The following is a 21,489-nucleotide window of genomic DNA, read 5'->3' on the forward strand; positions in this document are numbered from 1 at the left end:
GACGGACAGTTGTTTTAGGTTCCCCTTCAAATTGCAGAAAACACAGACAGGGAACTGATCCCGATAGACGGTGCCAAATGTGCGTTCGTGAGAGTTTATTACCTCATTCAAACTCCTTCTCGGTACAGTCCCTGAGCTGTGGGAAATATGTTACACTTTTAGTGGCGCTGATTTGTTTATCGGGCTGTGATTCAGAGCAAAAAGCGGATTCTGTGAGTTAAAAGTAATTGATTGTCAGCGTTTGATTTGACGATCCTCTGGATTCTTACAGGACATTGTGGAGGAGACTCTGTTACACAGACAACGGCTGGAAGGAGATGATGTTCAGTTGTTCTGTAACTTTACAGATACAGCCAGCAACCCCGACCTATTTTGGTACCGTCAGTATTCCAGCGGACCCATGGAGTTTCTGCTGCAGAGGAATAGATACAGCTGAAAAACAGAGAGATTTCCAGGGGACCGATTCTCTGCCGAGTTTGATTTGTTGAAGAGCACTATCCCGCTGAAAGTGTCTAAAACAAAACTGAGAGACTCCGGGGTGTATTACTGTGCACTGATCCCACAGAGGCATAGAGCTGCGCTGAACCTCCACAAAAACTCTCACAGCGTCACTCAGTACACCAATTTGGGAAGTTGATTGAATGATAGTTGAGTATTTATATGACGCCTTTCTTGATGTGCCACAGTGTGTTCACTGTCACTGTGTTAATGGACTGGACAAGGCACAGCAGCCAAGTTGACCCCCGCATTATCCTTCAAACAACACCATTTTAATGAATAACATGTTTTAGGACGTTTATTGTTGGGTAGTTACTGACTAGAGCAATTCCACAGCTTTTCATAGAAATAGTGTCCTTGAGATCGATAACCCCCTTCCGAAAGGGCAGTCGGTGCCCCCGATTTAACATCTTATTCGAAATCTAAGACCTCTCATAATTCACCATTACCCTAGGACTGCACTGCCGCGTATGAATGGATCCTGGGTCTGGAGTCTCTGGAGAACGACTGGAATTTTGAAAACGTCTGATTCATAGGCGATAGAACGAACAACTGAACCTCGCCTGACAATTGGTGTTTGTAGATTAACACTTGTACTGCTAATTCTGAGACACTTTCACCGTTTTGACAATGAATGTATAGTTTATATTTACACGTGCAGATAGATTAGTGTAATGAATGGCCTCCTTCTGCACTGTAGAATCCTATGATTCTATGATTCTATGGGCGTTGTGGATCTCTATCTGAGAGCGTTGTCACACTGAGCCTCATAGTGGAGTGAAGAGATTTGCGAGTCCCATAATTTTCTGGATACTTTGAGTTTGTGATCAATAGTAACCAAAGTCTTTCGGCATGGAAAGAACTAATGCCCCTCCCCACATCTCATTCTCTCTCTCACTCTCTTTAAACACACACATACGCATACATACACACACAGACAGACAGACAAAAACACACTGTTTTCTGATCAACGCTATTAATTAGAAACATTGGCTGAATATTTTCGACCAACTAACTTGTGGTATTGGACCATGGAGTACAATGGTTTATACAGGTCACTCTCTAACTCACCTGTGCTATATCGTTGGCAACTTAGAAACATAGAGATCAGAAGCAGCGGTAGGCCATTCGGCCCACAGACCAGTTGCATTATTCATTTTGAACACGGATGATCATCAAATTTAATATCCTGAACCCCTTTCCCCTATATCCCAAGATCCCTTCAGACTTAGAACCATAGAACCATAGAAAATTACAGCTCAGAAACAGGCCTTTTGGCCCTTCTTGTCTGTGCCGAACCATTTTATGCCTAGTCCGACTGACCTGCACTTGGACCATATCCCTCCACACCCCTTTCACTTCTGGAGCAATATCTAATTTCTTCGTGAAAACAGACAAAGTTATAGAAATATAAAAAGCAGAAATTTATCAGCAGTTGCTTGTCCGATATATACTGTCGTTCACAGTGCAATGTCACATCGCAAAATTATTTCCTGTAATTTATGGCTGACACCTGTGAAAGCGGTGAACTGTAGTTTCATGCAGTTTTGTTCAAACATAATGTCTTGCAGAGCCACCTATTGGAATGTTCTCTGTAAACACATTTAGTCTCCAATATTGCATCATGATGTTACTGAAATGTTATTATGCCAGTTCATAACGGATTTTACTGCTTTCATGTTATTATTCCTGCTGCTTATGGCTTTCTCGTTGTTTTGTTTTTGTCACGTTTCCTACTTAATATTAATTACAATATTATTTTTCCTCGTTTGCTGGCATTCCAACGTAACTAGTAGAGTACATATTGCTGTGTATGAATATATGGACGTCGCTTAATCGACTCATAGATCAACAACTGATGAGTTTGGATTATCGTGTCTCCCGTTTTCCCGAAAGTTCAGAGTGTCGAAAATCTAATTTCTCCACGTCTCGCTGCTTCAAAGTGTCAGAGACCCTGGATCCTTCCCGGCCTTGCCTGACTGTCAGTGTGGAGTTTGCACGTTCTCCCGGTGTCTGCGTGGGTTTCCTCCAGGTGCTCATGTTTCCTTCCACAGTCTTTCATCAGAATGGCTCGGACATTACACTAAAGAAAGAGAATCGTCAGGGTTTAAAATAAAGATGAAATTTGCTCTCTTGTATGCGTTCATTGCAGTACAATAGTAACAATATGTGCAAGAATAAAGCGACATAATCGTGCAGCAACGCCGTTCAGAACGTTGAGATTTCGATGGTTTTCCCGTAATTGGCCAGTTAGCTCAGATCACCACCAAAAGGAGCTGCCTCACCAAGGTAGTGGGTTTACTGCAGCGGGTACGGGAACAATAGCATTGAGGTTCTGCTGCTGGTCTAGTATTCCAGGGAGGCAAGCAGCTCTCCGAAATCAATGATGGATATGGATCAATACCGCGATAACACCTCCAGTGTTTTCCGTTCAGGGAATTGCTTGCAAACGATGAAAATTAGAATAAAGAGGAATTTTCCATCAAACAGCCCACATCCAGCGCCACAGAAAGAGAGAATTGGGGCTTGCTGTCCTTTGTAATATTGTCCTGTTTGTATTAACAGTTCATAATCCATGTTACAAGTTGAATTTATTGAGAGGCAGTGGGAATGCCTTTGCTGGTTTTTGTACGGGCTAGGCGGCACGGTAGCACAGTGATTAGCACTGCTACTTCACAGCTCCAGGGACCTGGGTTCGATTCGCGGCTCGGGTCACTGTCTGTGTGGAGTTTGCACCTTCTCCTCGTGTCTGCGTGGGTTTCATCCGGGTGCTCCGGTTTCCTCCCACAGTCCAAAGATGTGCGGGTTAGGTTGATTGACCATGCTAACATTGCCCCTTAGTGTCCTGAGATGCGTAGGTTAGAAGGATTAGCGGGTAAAATATGTAGGGATACGGGGGTAGGGCCTGGGTGGGATTGTGGTCGGTGCAGGCTCTTTCTGCAATGTAGGGTTCTATGATTCTATGAACTGTGCCTCTGCACATGTGCGGGGATCAGCGCACAGTGATACATGGCAGAGTCAGAGGCACAGACCCCGGTGATATTTAACAGAGCTGTTCTCTTGTTTTTGTCCAAATCAGCAGAAAACAGGTCAGGGAAATCTAGAGACTTATCCCCCTATCTGTTGCCGTAACTCCTCAGTAAATATCTCGGAGCTTCTCCGGGATAGTGGATGTACCAGAAGAGAGTTGGAGCAGAGTATTTTGTTGTGTAACTGCAGTTTAATATTACTACCTGTCCTTCCTGAACAGTTAATTCAAGCGGCTCCTGGGAGACTAGATATTGGCACTGGTTCCTGCAACAACATATGGAATGTGTGAGAAATCGGTGAGTAAATATAATCCGTGAAACACACACTGATGATTTGAGCTCAGACTCACCGGGCAGCATGTCCATTATTATCAAGAAAGCACACAGGGAACACATGGTTCGTGATTGGACATGAACATGTTTCAGATGTGCTGGTGCTTCTAGTCTTATATCTAAAAATAAACTCAGATCAGAGGCATCTTGCAATTATTGCGAAATTGTTCCTCAGTGCCGCGATTGGCTTGTCTCCCTGAGATGATGTCAGCTGTTGCCCAATCATCTAAATGTTTTATACGGCTGAACCACATCAATCACATTCCACCCCTGGTTGCTTTTACCTGGCGTTCTCTCTCTTCCTCGGTTTCACTTTGTCACTCATTCTGTCTCTACCTCGGTTGAACTTGCCTTCCTTCGAACTCTTTCCTGAGGAAGATCATTCTCTCTAATGAAAGTGAAAGATCAAATAAATGTTTTTAAATCAGGTATTATTAAGGGGCATGAGCATAAATGAAAGGTTACTGTCTTAATTACACTGGGCGAACGTTGATACCCAACTTCATGTCGAGATGCAGTTCCAGTGGGACTGCTCTTGTACCGTTAAGGTACTTAATTAACCCAGTCAATATTTTGTACCCAGAAAATGTGAAACAACTGAGTGTGCCTATGACATTATTTCACTTTAAAAACGTGTCCCCTGACAGCGAGGCATCTGATACAGAAAGGTTAAGTGTACAAATAGATGATGGCATTCACTTGGAAGATCTGTGGGTTGTGTGAATGGCATCGCAAAATGGTTGGATTTGATCCAGAAGTAATCTGACCGCCAAAAGTCAAATTTCTCGACAGTGGCAATCATTGACCTCAGTGAGGGAAAACCATTCAGATGAGGCACAATGTCACGTTCACTATCTGTGCATTTTTTATGAAATTCAACTCCATGTGCTTTCCTGACACCAAACTCTTGACTATCGACCTGTGGCAGCATTTGTATGAGGCCCAATAGACCCTCGCTCATTGTGGTTCTCAGTGCACAATAATACACGGCGCTGTCTGTCATCTTCAAATCTTTCATGGACAAGTGAAAAGTGTTTTGTGCTTGCATGTGATTCCCGCTGAAGAGCTCAAGGCCGGGGGCCGTCTTCTTGTACCCGTAACTATCGGCTCTGAGCAGATACTGAGGAGCATGGAGTGAAGACTGCCGATACCAGAACAGGCCATATACTCTAGCTAAACTCTGTACAGGGTAACTGCAGGGTATTGCTGAACCTTCACCCCCTGTTGCTTCAACTCTTGGTTCTGATTGGGACACTGAATCTCAATTACTCATCTCTGAATATAAACAATAGAAGTCATGTTGTGGAGATGACGGCTTTGGACTGGGGTGAACACGGTAAGAAGTCTCACAGCACCAGGTTAAAGTCCAACAGGTTTATTTGGTAGCAAATACCATAAGCTGTCGGAGCACTGCTCCTTCGTCAGATGGAGTGGAAATGTGCTCTCAAACAGTGCAAACAGACAAAATCAAGTTGCAGAATACTAATTAGAATGCGAATCCTACAGCCAGCCAGGTCTTAAAGGTACAGACAATGTGGGTAGAGGGAACATTAAACACAGGTTAAAGAAATGTGTATTGCCTCCAGACAGAACAGCTAGTGAGATTCTACAAGCCCAGGAAGCAAGCTGTGGGGTTTACTGATAATGTGACATAAATCCAACATCCCGGTTTAGGCCGTCCTCATGTGTGCGGAACTTGGCTATCAGTTTCTGTTCAGCAACTCTGCGCTGTCGTGTGTCGTGAAGGCCGCCTTGGAGAACGCTTACCTGAAGATCCAAGGCTGAATGCCCGTGACTGCTGAAGTGCTCCCCACAGGAAGAGAACAGTCTTGCCTGGTGATTGTCGAGTGGTGTTCATTCATCCGTTGTCGTCGTGTCTGCATGGTTTCCCCAATGTACCATGCCTCGGGACATCCTTTCCTGCAGCGTATCAGGTAGACAATGTTGGCCGAGTTGCAGGTACTGTGTACCTGGTAGATGGTGTTCTCACGTGAGATGATGGCATCCATGTCGATGATCCGGCACGTCTTGCAGATGTTACTGTGGCAGGGTTGTGTGGTGTCGTGGTCACTGTTCTCCTGAAGGCTGGGTAGTATGAGGTTGCGTGGTTGTTTGAAGGCAAGAAGTGGGGGTGTGGGGATGGCGTTGGCGAGATGTTCGTCTTCATCAATGAAATGTTGAAGGCTCCGGAGGAGATGCCGTAGCTTCTCCGCTCTGGGGAAGTACTGGACGACGAAGGATTCGCATTCTAATCAGTATTCTGCAACTTGATTTTGTCTGTTTGCACTGTTTGAGAGCACATTTCCACTCCATCTGACGAAGGAGCAGTGCTCCGAAAGCTTGTGGTATTTGCTGCCAAATAAACCTGTTGGACTTTAACCTGGTGTTGTGAGACTTCTTACCGTATAAACAATAGACACAGGATGGATTAGAAGTAGGATGAAGATGATAATCACGCAGAGACAGGAAGGGCGAATTGCACAAAGATCGCAATACTTTTTAGGAAGTTTGATTGACTTTTAACCAGGGTAAAAAGCAAAATGAAGAACATTTTCACTACCATGATTCCACTACCATTAGCTCCTGAAACAGAAACAGCGATAATTGTGTGTACCTGACCTGGAATGCGAGAATTTGAAAGAGACAGGAGAATATAATGCGATTGGCTGGGGTTTATTTTCCCCGCCCATTTTGATACCTGCAAATCAATCACTTTCGACAGAAGGGGCCGTGATGTATTGTACACGGCATTCCAAATGTTATCCTATCAATGTCCTGTACAAATGAAGCATCGCCTGCCTATTTTTGTTATAAAATCCGTCACAAAATTGAGAACGGTATGATTTTAATTAATTGTTGTACATGTAGACTAGTCCCCTGTGATTCATGAACTACGAGATCCAGGTCTCTATGTGCCTCAGAGTTCTGCAATCTCTCTTCATTTAGATTGCCTACTTTATTTTTTATTCTTCCTGACAGTTGCACATTTGCCCACACGATATTCCATTTACTGGAGCTTCTCTCACTCACTTAATGTGTCCATTTCGCTTTATAGTCCCCTGGCTTTCTCTTTACAGTTTATTTTCTTATCTACCTTTGTGACATCAGCGAATTTAGTCCCTGCATGCAAGTAATTTATATGAGAAGAAAAAAGTTGATTCCCCAACACTGAGCTCTGTGGCACACTGCTCATCACCTCCTGCTATCCTGAAAAAGACTAATTAATTCCAATTCTCTGTGTTCTGTTAGCCAACTTCGATTCATGCTGATTTCGTACCCCGTTACTCCATGAGATTTAATTCATGTAAGAATCTTCGATATGGCACCTTATTAAAAGCCTTCTGGAAATCTAAGTCCATTATATCCCTTCATCCACAGCACATGTGACTCCTTCAAGGAACTCCAATAAATTGTTTTCATGTGATTTTCCTTTCACAAAATCATGTTGACTCTGCCTAATTACCTTGAACGGTGCCCTGCTATAACATCATTAATAATCTCTTCGACTGTTTTTCCTCCGACAGATATAATGCTAATTGTACTACGGCGTACCTCGCTATTCAAAAAAAAAGTTACATTTGCGATCTTCCACTCCAATAGATTTTTCACCGAAACTCGAGAGTTTTGGGAACTTGAAAACAATCAACAATCTGATCAGCGACTACTTTAAGAACCTGCCACTGAGGGCCATTCAGACCCCAGAATTTGTCAGCCCATAGACCCAAAAATTTGCTCAATACCATTTGCTGCTTACACTGACTTTCCTGAGTTCTTCCCTCCCTTTCATTTCCTGATTTACAGCTATTTCTGGGATGTTACTTGTGCCCACTATAGTGAAGCCCAATGTAAATACCTGTTTTAGTAATCCGCCACAGCCCAACTATCCATTACCGATTTCCCAGATGTACTTTTTATTGGACCATCGCTCACGTTGTTAACTCTATTCTTTCCTAAATCTCGATAGAAATTCTTACTTTTCATACTTAAGTTAATGGCTAGCTGCCGCTGGTACTCCAGTGTTTTTCTCCCTTTTCTATAATTTTGCCATTCTTTTACGTGCTTTATAACTTTTCCAATCTTCTGATATGCTACTCATCTTTGCACAAGTTTGATTTTTTCTTCAATTTAATGGTGTCTTTACTTTCTAAGATGCCATCTGAGATTAGGTCCCCATCTGAATTTTCCTTTCTAATTGGAATGTATCTGTTTTGTGTTCTGAAGTGTCTATTCAAATGTCTTTCATTGAACCTCTATTGATTTATCCTTTAAAGACATTTTACTGTTCTCTCTCGCGAGCTCCACTTTCATGCCCCCATAGTAACCCATATTTATGTTTAAAATAATAGTCTTTTCTCCCTCAAACTAAATGCAAAATTCAATCTTATTATTATGAACGCTGCTACCAAGCAGTGCCTTCACCAAAAGTTTCAATGAATCCCATCCCGTTGTACAATACCAAGTCTAGTATAACGTACACACTGGTTGGCTGCAAAACGTGTAATTCTATGAAACTACCCAGAAAACATATCTATTATGTCCTCTTCTATGCTACGTTTACCCATCTGATTTTTGCTTTCAATATGTAGATTAAAATCATCCATGATTAGTGCCGTACCATTCCGACAAGCACCCATTATCTCTTGCTTTATCATCTGTCCTACCATATAGCTGCAGTTAGGGCCCACAAGTGACTTCTTACTTTTATCATTTCTTACCTCAACCCAAACTGCTTCCATATCATGCTTTCCTGTTCTTAGGTCATTCCTCTCTAAAGTGCTAATGTCATCATTAATTGTCAGAAACACACAACATAGAGAAAAAAAAATATTGTAGAAGTCGGGAGACATTTGGAGCACAATGGACATCGGGGGCAGTCCATTCTTGGTTTTGACTCAATGGTCACAGTCACTACGTCGTGAGACCTGAAATAAAAATCGAAAATGCTGGATAAACTCAACAGGTCTGGAACTTTCTGTAGAGATAGACAGAATTAACCTTTAAGATATAAATGATCTGTTTATAGAACTGAGGAAAGGTAAAAAAAAACTACATAGTAAGAGATGGGGCAGAATAAAATAACATGGATAGGTCGGCACCAAAGAAATATGGCAGTTTTATCCTGAACATAAGAGAAAGAGGAGTGTTAATGGTTCCATGGAGGGACGAAGAATGTTAATAGTTGCAAAAGGTCAGATATTGGAATGATGGAACTGAACAAACAGTGACAGGTGGTCAAATGGGTGGATGTTGTCTCTTGTGTTGGGGCAGGCCATGAGAGCGGAAAAACAACTAACAGCAATCTACAAATGTGGGGTGGGGGGGGGCGGTACAAATGTGGGGGGGGGGGGGAGCGGGGTGGTAAAATTAATAGGGATGGGGGGGAGGGGTTACTATCCATAGTTCTTGAATTCAACGTTGTATCCAGCAGCCTGTAATGTTCTGAAAGGGAATATGAAGTTTTGTTATTCAAATCATTTGGGCATCAGCAAAGCACTACAGTAGGTCTACGAAGGGCATGTGAGCATGAGGTGAATTATCTGACATGTTTCCCTGTTAATATTATACTCGGCCCTCGCTCATTTACAGAACGATCATTTGCTCCTGAGAAGCTGGATGCTAATTAATTCTATCGACTGCATTTGTACTTCACTCTGCCCTGTCTCCGATGTACGAGGACAATATTTATTTATATATTCCATGTATTCTATAACGCCCTGGTGCTGCTCGCATTTCATGAGGTTTTGTCTCAGTTATTATTACACCAACAATTTATATTTCTATTTAATGTCGATACTGTCTTCATTTTCACTGCACTTGGTGCTATTAGTTCTAAACCACGTCTCGGCAATTACTTGCCCCAACGATATATCAATTTATACACAGCAGGACATGCGTCAATTGTTCCTTCACTAGAAATTCTAAATTCATTCTTGATCATTTGAAGGCACTTTCAACAGGTGTGGTTTATCAGAACAACCGAAGTGGTGTGGTGTTTCCACAGAGCGCAGTATTTGCAAGCGATGGGTTCCACCTCATACATCCCCCCATATTCGCGAATAGTTATTTCAAATAGTTGCATCGTAAATCTGTTCAAATATTTGTACAGCAATAGAGCACTGAACACCAGAAAGTTACCAAGTAAGCCAAACACATTAACTCATCCACCAACTATAACCACATCATGGTGGGATGGGAAGAGATGGTTTTTCCATTAGAGATGGGACCTCAGTTCAGTATACAAAACGTGGGTTCTGATTGATGGAGATGCTAGGACATGGTGTGAGCCGAGGAGGGACGGTAAATTTGTGGACAGCAATTCACAAACATCGGCAATGCATTCATCTCCCTTACAAATGTAACAAATGAAATATATGAGATCATCCTTTAATCTGTTTGTTCTCTGACCTGTTAATAAAGTGGATGTTGTAACTTAACTGTCCCTCTGGAGGCTCTCACCTGGTATAAAGGAGAGTGTATTTTGCTCTTGCGCAGATAGTGTGCGCAACTTGCAGAATTCAATTAGTTTCTGAAAGGCGATGCATGGGCCAGCGAATGGACCATTTTATGCTATTTATTATCCGATGCTCGCTGCTATTGGTGTCCCAGGTAAGAAAGGAATCCCCGTTAAATTATTCATTTGTACGGTGGTGAAAAGGCCTCATTGTATTTTCGTGTGTTCGGGTGCATTGCTTCCATTTGCATTATGGTGTGTGGCAATACGCAGTTCAGTATGTTGCACTTCACACTTTTTGAACAACTGTTTATTAGAATGCAGGAATATGAATTATAACTGTAACATTGTACACACGCTATATTATTCAACAGTTCTACTGAACCAGAGAAATGTACATCAAGCAGAATTACGAAATGTTTGGTCAAAGAGGTACGTTAATTCAATAAATCGTAGATAAGGTAAGAGAGAGGAAAAATGAGAATTTGAAGATGGGAATTCCAGGCAAAAGAGTGTAGGCAGCTAAAATGATCACTGAAAGCGATGGATCGTTAATGTCTGGAATTGACAAGAGGGCAGATTTAGATGTACGATAGCCTCTCAGATTGCTTTAGGGCTGCAGCATATTACAAGGATAGGGAGTGGCGAGGCTGACGAGGCTAACGACTTAATGGATCATTGTGGAGGGAATACTGAAACTGAGCTGTAACTAGGCAATTGTCCAAAATAGATCAGCAAGCGTAGTGATGATGGCTGAATGGGTGTGGCATGAGTATAAGCATTGGGAACAAATCTTTTGGGTCGGTTAGAGTTCACTGAGGCTGCAGGAACCTATTCCTATGGTCGTGAGCCGAGATATAATAAAGGATTTTAATCGAAGTTACGCTAAGGCACAGGCGACACCATGGACTGTATTAGAAAGTAAATGTAAGTTGCGTTCGTGCTTATTTTTATTTATTGGTCACAAAGTAGACCTACATTAACACAACAACGAAGTTATTGTGAAAATCCCCAGTCCCCATACTCTGGCGCCTGTTTTGATACACAGAGGAAGCATTTGGCATGGCCAATGCACCCAAGCAGCACATCTTTCGGATTGAGCGAGGGAGCCAGAGCACCCAGAGCAAACCACGCAGCCACGGGGAGAACGTGCAGACTCCACACAGACAGTGACTCAAGCCTGTAATCAAACCCAGGTCCCTGACGCTGTGAGGTAGCAGTACTAACCACTGTGCCACCTGCCACTTATGGTCAACTTAGGAATGTGGCATCTGCAATTTCAGCCCACTGTCAAAACATCGATATTGTAAACAGTTTCCAGCCTCAGATGATGGTTAGCCACAAGAATTGAATCAGTTGTCAGAGAGTGGTGTTTGTGACAGGGACTGATTAGTATATTCTATGAATTGACAAATGTTTGATCCAGCAGTGGCTGTGGAACAAGTAGCAATGGCTTTGGAATAATTGAAATCTGGAGGTGGCAAATAGACGGATCAGGAGGGTTTCAGCAACTGATTGGATCAGGGAGTAGTTGTTTTTTGCTGTCCACTTGGTAACGTCTTTCTCCTTTTATTCTCTTACAGCTAACTTGGTGGCGATCATCATCCTATCCCGTGGACGGTGTGGACTCTCCCAGTGCATCACTTACTATCTAGTGGCGATAGCGGTGACTGATTTTCTTGTCATGGTTACTGCTGTTATCCTCAACCGGATAGGTGGCATTTATTTTCGGTTCAGTGTCCTATCTACCACCCCCGGATGCGCTGTCAGCACTGTGCTGGTGTATGCAACCCGGGATAGTTCAGTCTGGCTGACAGTGGCTTTCACCTTAGACCGTTATGTGGCCATCTGCTGTCAGAGACTAAAGGCCAGATACTGCACTGAGAAAACAGCATTGCTGGTTATAGGACTTGTCTGTACTCTAAGCTACGTGAAGAACATTCCTTTCTATTTCACCTATCAGCCCTTGTACATACTGGACGGGGTACCCTGGTTCTGTGATATTATGTCCAGCTATTACTCTTTGCCCACCTGGCAGGCCTATGACTGGCTGGACCATATATTAACGCCCTTTCTCCCATTCCTCCTCATTCTGATTCTCAACGCCCTAACCGTGAAGCACATTTTAGTGGCCAGCAGAGCCCGCAGGAGGCTCCGGAGCGCCGAGAATCATGGAGATGCAGAGATGGCAAACCGCAAGAGATCCATTGTGTTGCTGTTCACTATCTCGCTCAGTTTCCTCCTCCTGTGGGTCACATACGTCGGACATTTCCTCTACGTGCGGATTACGGGTGAGGCCTACTTCACCGGCCTGGATTTCAATGACCCGCACTTCATGCTTCAAGAAACTACAAACATGCTGCAGTTACTCAGTTCCTGCAACAATACCTTTATCTATGCAGTATCCCAAACCAAGTTCCGAAATGAACTGAAGAAGGTTCTGCTTTTTCCCTTCTCCATTTTCACCAGTTGTTTTAAGTTGCACGGTATTGTATGATCCAGTTAATGGCTAGTAATGGTTTGTTTACAGAAGTCAAGTTTGAACCTTTACTTGTTTATTAACAGGATACCGTCACAATATTTCCCGTTCTTACACAAAGAAAATAAACGTTGCCATGTAAAGTCAGAAACATAAAGCCATTTACAACACCAACCTCGGACAGCAGCATTCAGAATTAACATGTGGTATATGAGGAGTAACAAAATAAATGTTATCTACTAAACAATATTGCATATTAAATGGCAGATGGGAACAAGGCAGATCCCATGGGTTTTCCGTGATTTCAGATGGATGGTAACAGAGAGAACAGAACAGGGAGAGAGGGTCCCTGGGGTTATGCTCAGTGTCAGGGGGAATGGATCTGATCAGGGAGAAATGCATACTAGAAAGAGAAGGCAGTGGGAGATGTTTAATGGTTATGATAATCTCAAATTACTCTATATCAGGCTTGGTTCGACAACAAATCGATTCAACTCCAGGTGTTTAATCAACCTCTTTATTTCATTATTTAACGACGTCGGGTCAGTCTTCCTTAATGATGCAGGCTAACAAAGCCTGCAGTCCTCAGGGGATACTGAACACACCTCTTTGTTTTGGTACAATACAAATACTTTTTTTCATAGCACATGCAAGCGACCCGATAGCCTACCAGCTATAGCCCCAATATACTTGTTACCAATCAGAGGATAATATTATTTCGTGCACTCCTCGTGCGAGTCACATTCTGTGCACGTATGCTGCAACACAGAACACTTGTGTGATAACAAGTGATCGCAGCTGCATTCAGCTTATCTTCGGCAGTTGTCTGCAGAACAAGGCTATACCATCACATGGCCTCACCCAACTGCCAGGAGCCAGGCAATAGTTTATGCTCACTTATACTATAATACTGTAAGCATTAGATTATTAATAGTTTCTACAATTAAGGAAGACATCACTATCCAAGTATCACTACACATATATCCACATCCACATTCCCCACTTTTATCATTCTGTTATAACCACTGACATTGTCGTGGCTTGTTCAATTCAGGTTACAATTGTACTTTCATCAAGTCCAATATTACTTTATCTCTCTCATCCTCCGCATACAATTCTGCCTCCACTTCTCGTCGGGTTTCCTCCAGCACCTCGTCGTCCAGTATGGGTTGGTATTCCTTGTCCTTTTCCTCCTCACTCGCGGCGAACATCATCGGTTGAGTCGGTCGTGACCCTATCGATTCCAAGGTGGTCATCACCCGTGCGATGAGACACTTTACAATGCCAATTCCAATACTTATACACAGAACCAAGAGTATGGCATATAATCCCACATTCATTAACCAACCAAGCCATCCTGACAGGTCCCATTCCCCTAATCCTTTGCCCTCTCTCATCGACCCTAGTTGCTGGTCAATTTGGTTCAGGTAATTAGTGAGATTAGTAGTGACCTCATCTAGTCCCAGTATGCAGTGATCCTTCACTATGGCACACAGGCCTCCTTGTCGAGCCAGCAGGTAATCCAAGGCATATCTATTCTGCTGGGCATACAGCCTGAGTTTCTCTAGTTGGGCGGTGATGACCTGGAGGGCCCCTCTTGTAGCGTTCCCCAAGGCGGTAAGGCCGCAAGCAATGTAATTACGATTATCTGCAGCCGTTCGCCCTGGGACGGCTCCAAAGGAAAAGAAACCCGCCGCTCCATAGCCAGCAGCCTGACCAGGAGTGGGGGCAGTTATTTCCTTGTAGTCAGTGCAAACCTCCTCCGATAACTGCCGCTCTGGCCTTCTATGGCGATGACGTGGAGGCCCCCAATGGCTCGGACAAGGAACCATGCTGGGAAGTGGTCCCTGTTGCCACTGAACGGGGGTAAGGGTAGGACAAATAATTGATGGCCGTACCATTGAAAAAGAAGAAATACCCTGTTTCAGTGTACATGGTCTCTGAACACTTTTGCTATGTCCCGTTGGCTCGAACCTGGTGATAGGTATCATCGGTTCCCAAGAACAGGGATCTGGAACCTGTACAGGATGGTACCGTCAGTCTTCCTTCTGCATTAATCTGTACTATCGTAAAGTCCCTACCGTAAGCATGAAGGTGGGTGCCATTCATATAGCCACAAATTAGATTTTCCCCTTTTCGCAAAGCTATGCAGGTCGAATTCAAACACTTACAGATTACCTAATCTCTCTGGGCTTCGTACCTACATTTATGCTGATGGCAATACTTACTCAGGCAGAGGTGATCCTGGCACACATAAACTGTGGAGCATCCCCAACCCCTCCCTTCTTACAACACGGAACACCAAGCCGATGAGCTTGACACTTGACCACCACCTGGAGGGGACAAAAACATAACGACAAGCATAACAACCACAGAGTAAAGAGCATGTCACCCGGTACCGCCTCTCATACTAATCATCCGTAAAATCCTCCTCCCTGTCATCCTCAATTCTTTTAGGCTTCGGCTTGCCCGATCAATTTACAGTGGTGGAGGTGGACCCAGGCATCGCGAACCGCCACCTTAGCCGCTGTAGGGGTGGTTAACAAGACTTGGAATGGGCCCTCCCACCGCGGCTCTAAATGCTTGCGACTCCAATTGTTGATAAGGACAAATGAGCCCGGTTTTACTTTAGTGGGAGTGGTTAAGGTAGGTGGCTTACCGTGAGCAGCCCGGACTTGTGAGTGGAGATGGCGCAAAGAGTGGGTAAGGGAGAGGATATATGAGGTCATTTCATCCGTCATATGATGGAAATGAACGGGCGTCGTTGCCCATCATCCCAAGGGTTCTGCAGGGGTCGACCATACAAGACCTCCGCGGGCGAGAGATGGGACGGTCCTGCAGGGGTGGTTCATATTTGAAATAAAGCTACAGGGAGTAGTCTGACCCAAGACAGATCTGAAGTTTCTACAAGTTTAGCCAGCTTGGTTTTGAGCGTTTGATTGGAACGTTCGACTACATCAGCAGCTTGGGGATGGTGAGCGCAATGGAGCTGTTGCCGAATATTCAGCTGGGTGCACAGCTCCTTATTGACCGATGCAATAAAATGTGGGCCATTGTCAGAACTCAGGCAGGTCGGGACGCCAAATCGAGGCACAATTTCGCGCAGTAAAATCCTGACGACAGTTGTCACTTTGTTATCCGATGTAGGATACGCGTCAATCCACTTGCTAAGGACATCCACGATTACTGAGACATATTTATACCCCTGACATCTCTGCAACTCAATGTAGTCCATCTGCTGGGTGTCAAAGGGGCCTGCCGGCAGGGGAGTCTTACCCAGATCACAGGGCGCACTCTTGCCCGGATTATGCTGTTGGCATATCAAACAGCGGAGGCTTAGACTTTGTGCCATGTCCTGTAGGCGAGGATGCCACCAGGAAGTGAGGAGCAAATCACTAAGAGACCTTGCACCACAGTGAGTTGCAAAGTGTACACAATCAATTACCCAGAGAGCCAAAGTATCAGACATACAGTTTGGTTAGCAGGGGTGATCCAGACTCCGGAGTCTGGGTCCACCCTACAGCCCAATACATTCCATAAATCTTCATCGCGAGGCAAGGCTTGCTGCTGCAATCGAAGATCATCATCGATGGTTGGCATGGATTTCTCAGAGGCAGGGCCATCTGCGTCCAGACTTTTCTCCTGCATCATCATTCGGGGCACAATCATCTGACAAGTTTTAAAAACCAATTTGGCCGCCTCATCTGCCCTATGGTTACCTAAAGTGACAGGGTCTTTACCAGCGGTATGGGCGGCGCACTTAATCACTGCAAGGGCTGCTCTTGAGGCGGGTGAGGCGGAAGAGGTGTAGTTGCCCCCGTCATCCAATGGTGTAGATCCTTATCTGTATCATTATCAGTGACCTTAATGCCATCCATCATGTTCCCTATCTCAGAAGCCTCACAATCCTCAAGAGACCGTTTCTTATGTAAGCATTCCCTTTTCAACACCTCAACTGGTTTTGGAGTCCCTCCCTCCATTAATTCTATTCCCAACTTAACAGCATTGTCCTGCCAGCTGGATAGGAGACTCTGCTCCTTTAACTCCTGACAATGTTGTAACCATAACCCTATAAGCTCCTTCGTCTTCCTTCCCATATTCTTTGAGCCAAATTTGTTGCTGCGCAGCTTTAACAAGGTGGATATTTCTGGTCCCTCCTGGGGGCCATTCAGATGGCCCTAATTTATGGGTCAATGCCCCCGACAATTGTCTCAATTTGGTGGCTTTATCCGGATATTTCTCGCAAAACATTTGTAAGGCTGAATTTGTCTGATTGGTTGTATCCAAATAGTTCCCCATTTTAAAACAAGCTGTTGTATTCACTCAATACCACGGTAAATTCAATTCGAGCTCTAACAATTTTATGACCACCTCACCAGTTCCCTGGTGATCCTCGCCGATCAACAGCGACCCTCAGTGAATTACGGTTCTGCTCAATTATTCACTGACTACTTATTTTCTACCTCACCGTTTTCACAGTGACCCAAATAACAACCGACCTGGAGTTGCACAAGCTGATTAAATCACGGGTTATTCCGTCTGGGCGGCTGGCGACAACAAACGAAAGGTCAACAAACACCAGAATGACAGGGCAGAGGAAAACCAAGTGGTTGTATCAATGGTACTCACGCACTTGGATGGCCAATTCCTCAGTCCCGGACTCGGTGCTGCTCACTCTAATGCCGTTTTCTGCCGTCTGCCGACCGTTGGAATCCCACTTCTGACACCAAATGATAATCTCAATTTACACTCTATCCAGCTTGGTTCGACAACAAATTGTTTCAACTCCAGATGTTGAATCAACATCTTTATTTCACTTAGTTCATTATGTTACGACGGCGGGTCAGTCTTCCTTAATGATGCAGCCTAAAAAAGCCTGCAGCCCTCAGGGGAGACTGAACACACTTCTTTGTTTTGGTACAACACAAATACATTTTTCCAAAAAAAGCAAGCGACCCGATAGCCTACCAGCTATAGCCCCAATATACTCATTACCAATCAGAGGATAATAATCCTTCATGCACTCCTCGTGCTGACCTTCACTGGCCAGTCACATTCTCTGCACGTATGCTGCAACACAGAACACTTGTGTGGTGATAAGTGATCGCAGCTGCATTCAGCTTATCATAGCAGGCAGTTGTTTGCAGAACAAGGCCATACCATCACATGATCTCACCCAACCGCCAGGAGCCAGGCAGTAGTTTATACTCACTTATACTATAATACTGTAAGCATTAGATTATTAATAGTTTCTACAATCAAGGAAGACATCACTATCCAAGCATCACTACACATGTATCCACATCCACAAAGGTGCTCTGTTAAGTAGGGTCAGTCTGTCAGCACACAGGGATAGGGCCTGGGTAAATGTACTCTGTTGATTAGTGGAATCAGTATGTCAGGGTACAGGGATCGGGCCTGGGTAAAGGTGCCCTGTTGATTAGTGGGGTCAGTATGTCAGGGTACAGGGATAGGGCATGGGTAAAAGTGCTCTGTTGATTAGTGGGGTCAGCATGTCAGGGTACAGGGATAGAGCGTGGTAAAATATGCTCTGCTGTGTGGTGGGGTCAGTATACCAGGGTACAGGGATAGGGCCTGCAGAAAGGTGCTCCATTGATTTGTGGGGTCAGTATTTCAGGATATAGGGATTGGGCCTGGGTAAAGATGCTCTGTTTATTAGTGGGTCAGTATGTCAGGGCACAGGGATCGGACCTCGGAAAAGGTGCTCTGTTGAATTGTGGGGTCAGTATGTCAGGGGACAGGGATAGGGCCCGGGTAAAGGCGCTCTGTTGATTAATGGGGTCAGAATGCCAGTGTACAGGGTTAGGGCCTGGGGAAAGTTGCTCTGTTGATTTGTGGGTCATTATGTCAGGGTATAGGGATTGGGCCTGAGTAAAGATGCTCTGTTTATTAGTGGGATCAGTATGTCAGGGTACAGGGATAGGACATGGGAAAAGGTGCTCTTTTGGTTCTTGAGGTCATTATGTCAGGGGACAGGGATAGGGCCTGGGGAATGTTGCTCTGATTAGTGGGGTCAGTATATCAGGGTACAGGGATAGGGCTTGGGTGAAGGTACTCTGTTGATTAGTTGGGTCAGTGTGTCAGGGTACAGGGATAGGGCATGGGGAATGTTGCTCTGATTAGTGGGGTCAGTATGTCAGGGTACAGAGATAGGGCCTGCGTAAAGGTGCTCTGTTGATTAGTGAGGTCAGTATGTCAGGGGACAGGGATCGGGCCTGGGGAATGTTGCTCTGATTAGTGGGGTCGGTTTGTCAGGACACAGGGATAGGGCCTGGGTTAAGGTACTCTGTTGATTAGTGGGGTCAGTATGTCACGGTATAGGGATAGGGTCTGGGTAAAGGTGCTCTGTTAATTAGTGGGGTCAGTATGTCAGGCTACAGGGATCGGGCCTGCGTAAAGGTGCTCTGTTGATTAGTGGGGTCATTATGTCAGGACACAGGGATAGGGTTTGGGCAAAAGTGCTCTGTTGATTAGTGGGGACAGTATGTCAGGTTTCACGGATCGGGCCTTGGTAAATGTGCTCTGTTGATTAATAGACTCAGTTTGTCAGGGTACAGGGATAGGTCCTGTGTAAAGTTGCTCTGTTGATTCGTGGGGTCAGTGTGTCAGGGTCCAGGGATAGGGCCTGGGTAAAAGTGCTCTGTTGGTTCGTGGGGTCAGTGTGTGAGAGCACAGGGATACGGCCTGGGGAAAGGTTCTCTGTTGATTATTGGGGTCAGTATTCAAGGGTACAGAGATAGGGCCTGCGTAAAGGTACTCTGCTGGTGGGTGGAGTCAGTATGTCAGGGGACAGGGATAGGACCTGGGAAAAGGTGCTCTGTTCGTTCGTGAGGTCAGTATGTCAGGGCACACGGATAGAGCCTGGGTGAAGGCGCGCTGTTGATTAGTGGGGTCAGTATGTCAGGGTACAGGGATAGGTCCTGGGGAATATTGCTCTGATTCGTGGGATCAGTATGACAGGGAAAAGGTATAGGGCCTGGGTAAAGGTGCTCTGTTGACTAGTGGGTTGCATATGTCAGGGCACAGGGATAGGGCCTGGGGAATGTTGCTCTGATAAGTGGGGTCAGTATGTCAGGGTACAGGGATCGGGCCTGGGTGAAGGTGCTCTGTTGATTAGAGGGGTCAGTATGTCAGGGTACAGAGATAGGGCCGGGGTAAAGGTGCTCTGTTTATTAGTGGGGTCAGTATGTCAGGGTACAAGGATCGGGCCTGGATAAAGGTGCTCTGTTGATTAGTGGAGTCTGTATGTCAGGGGACAGGAATGTGGCCTGCGCAGAGTTGTTCTGTTGATTTGTGGGGTCAGTATGTCAGGGTACATGGATAGGGCCTGGGAAAAGGTGCTCTGTTTATTAGTGGGGTCGGTCTGTCAGGGTACAGGGATAGGGCCTGGGTAAAGGTGCTCTGTTTATTAGTGGCGTCAGTATGTCAGGGTACAGGGATAGGGCCTGTGTAAAGATACTCTGCTGATTGGTGGTGTCTGTATGTCAGGGGACAGGGATAGGGCATTGGTCAAGGTGCTCTTTTGATCAGTCGCGTCAGTATGTCAGGGCACACGGATAGGGCCTGGGTAAAAGGGCTCGGTTGATTAGTGGGGTCAGTTTGTCAGGGTAAAGGGATAGGGCCTGGGTAAAGGTGTTTTATTGATTAGTGGGTTGAGTATCTCAGGGCACAGGTACAGGGCCTGGGGAATGTTGCTCTGATTAGTGGGGTCAGTACATCAAGGTACAGGGATCGGGCCTGGGTAAAGGTGCTCTGTTGATTAATGGGGTCAGTATGTCAGGGCACAGGGATAGGGCCTCTGTAAAAGTGCTCTGTTTATTAGTTGGGTCAGTATGTCAGGGTACAGGAATAGGGCCTGGGTAAAGGTGCTCTGTTAATTAATGGGGTCAGTATGTCAGGGCACAGGGATAGGGTCTGTGTAAAAGTGCTCTGTTGATTAGTTGGGTCAATATGTCAGGGTACAGGACTAGGGCCTGGGGAAAGATGCCCTGATTAGTGGGGTCAGTATGTCAGGGTACAGGGAAAGAGCCTGGGTAAAGGTGCTCTGTTTATTAGTGGGGTCATTATGTCAGGGTACAGGGATCGGGCCTGGGTAATGGTGCTCTGTTGATTAGTGGTGTCTGTATGTCAGGGTACATCGATAGGGCCTGGGCAAAGTTGCTCAGTTTATTAGTGGGGTCAATATGTCAGGGGACAGGGATAGGGCCTGAGGTAAGGATCTCTGTTGAATACTGTGTTTAGTATGTCAGGGTACATACAGGGATAGGGCCCGGGTAAAGTTGCTCTGTTGATTAACGGGGTCAGAATGCCAGGGTAGAGGGATAGGGCCTGGGGAAAGGTGCTCTGTTGATTTGTGGGGTCATTATGTCAGGGTATAGGGATTGGGCCTGAGTAAAGATCCTCTGTTTATTAGTGGCATCAGGATGTCAGGGCACAGGGATAGGGCCAGCGTAAAGATACTCTGCTGATGGGTGGTGTCAGTATGTCAGGGGACAGGGATAGGGCCTGGGAATATTGCTCTGATTAGTGGAATCAGTAGGGCATGGTACAGGGATTGGGCCTGGGTGAAGGTGTTCTGATGAGTGGGGTCTGTCCGTCACGGGACAGGGATAGGGCCTGGGGAATGTTGCTCTGATTAGTGGGGTCAGTATGTTAGGGGACAGGGATAGGGCCTGGGT

The 21,489-nt window shown here is 45.2% G+C and overlaps 1 protein-coding gene across 1 annotated transcript; it reads left to right on the top strand.

The window, feature by feature from the left end:
• Positions 1-10,396: 10,396 nt before the first annotated feature.
• On the top strand, positions 10,397-12,808 carry LOC144480902 (putative G-protein coupled receptor 139). Its single transcript, XM_078200530.1, has 2 exons — positions 10,397-10,466; positions 11,895-12,808. Exons 1-2 carry the CDS (start codon positions 10,397-10,399, stop codon positions 12,806-12,808), a joined length of 984 nt encoding a protein of 327 aa, XP_078056656.1.
• Positions 12,809-21,489: the final 8,681 nt, after the last annotated feature.

This window comes from Mustelus asterias, chromosome 30, assembly GCF_964213995.1.
Source record: "Mustelus asterias chromosome 30, sMusAst1.hap1.1, whole genome shotgun sequence".
Classification (NCBI taxonomy): Eukaryota; Metazoa; Chordata; class Chondrichthyes; order Carcharhiniformes; family Triakidae; genus Mustelus; species Mustelus asterias.

What these genes read in the sequence shown, in the direction of transcription:
- LOC144480902 (XM_078200530.1), top strand. Translation starts at nt 10,397, where the DNA reads ATGCATGGGCCAGCGAATGGACCATTTTATGCTATTTATTATCCGATG. An exon ending in CGCTGCTATTGGTGTCCCAG is followed by an intron (nt 10,467 to 11,894) that starts GTAAGAAAGGAA and finishes ATTCTCTTACAG; the next exon opens with CTAACTTGGTGGCGATCATC.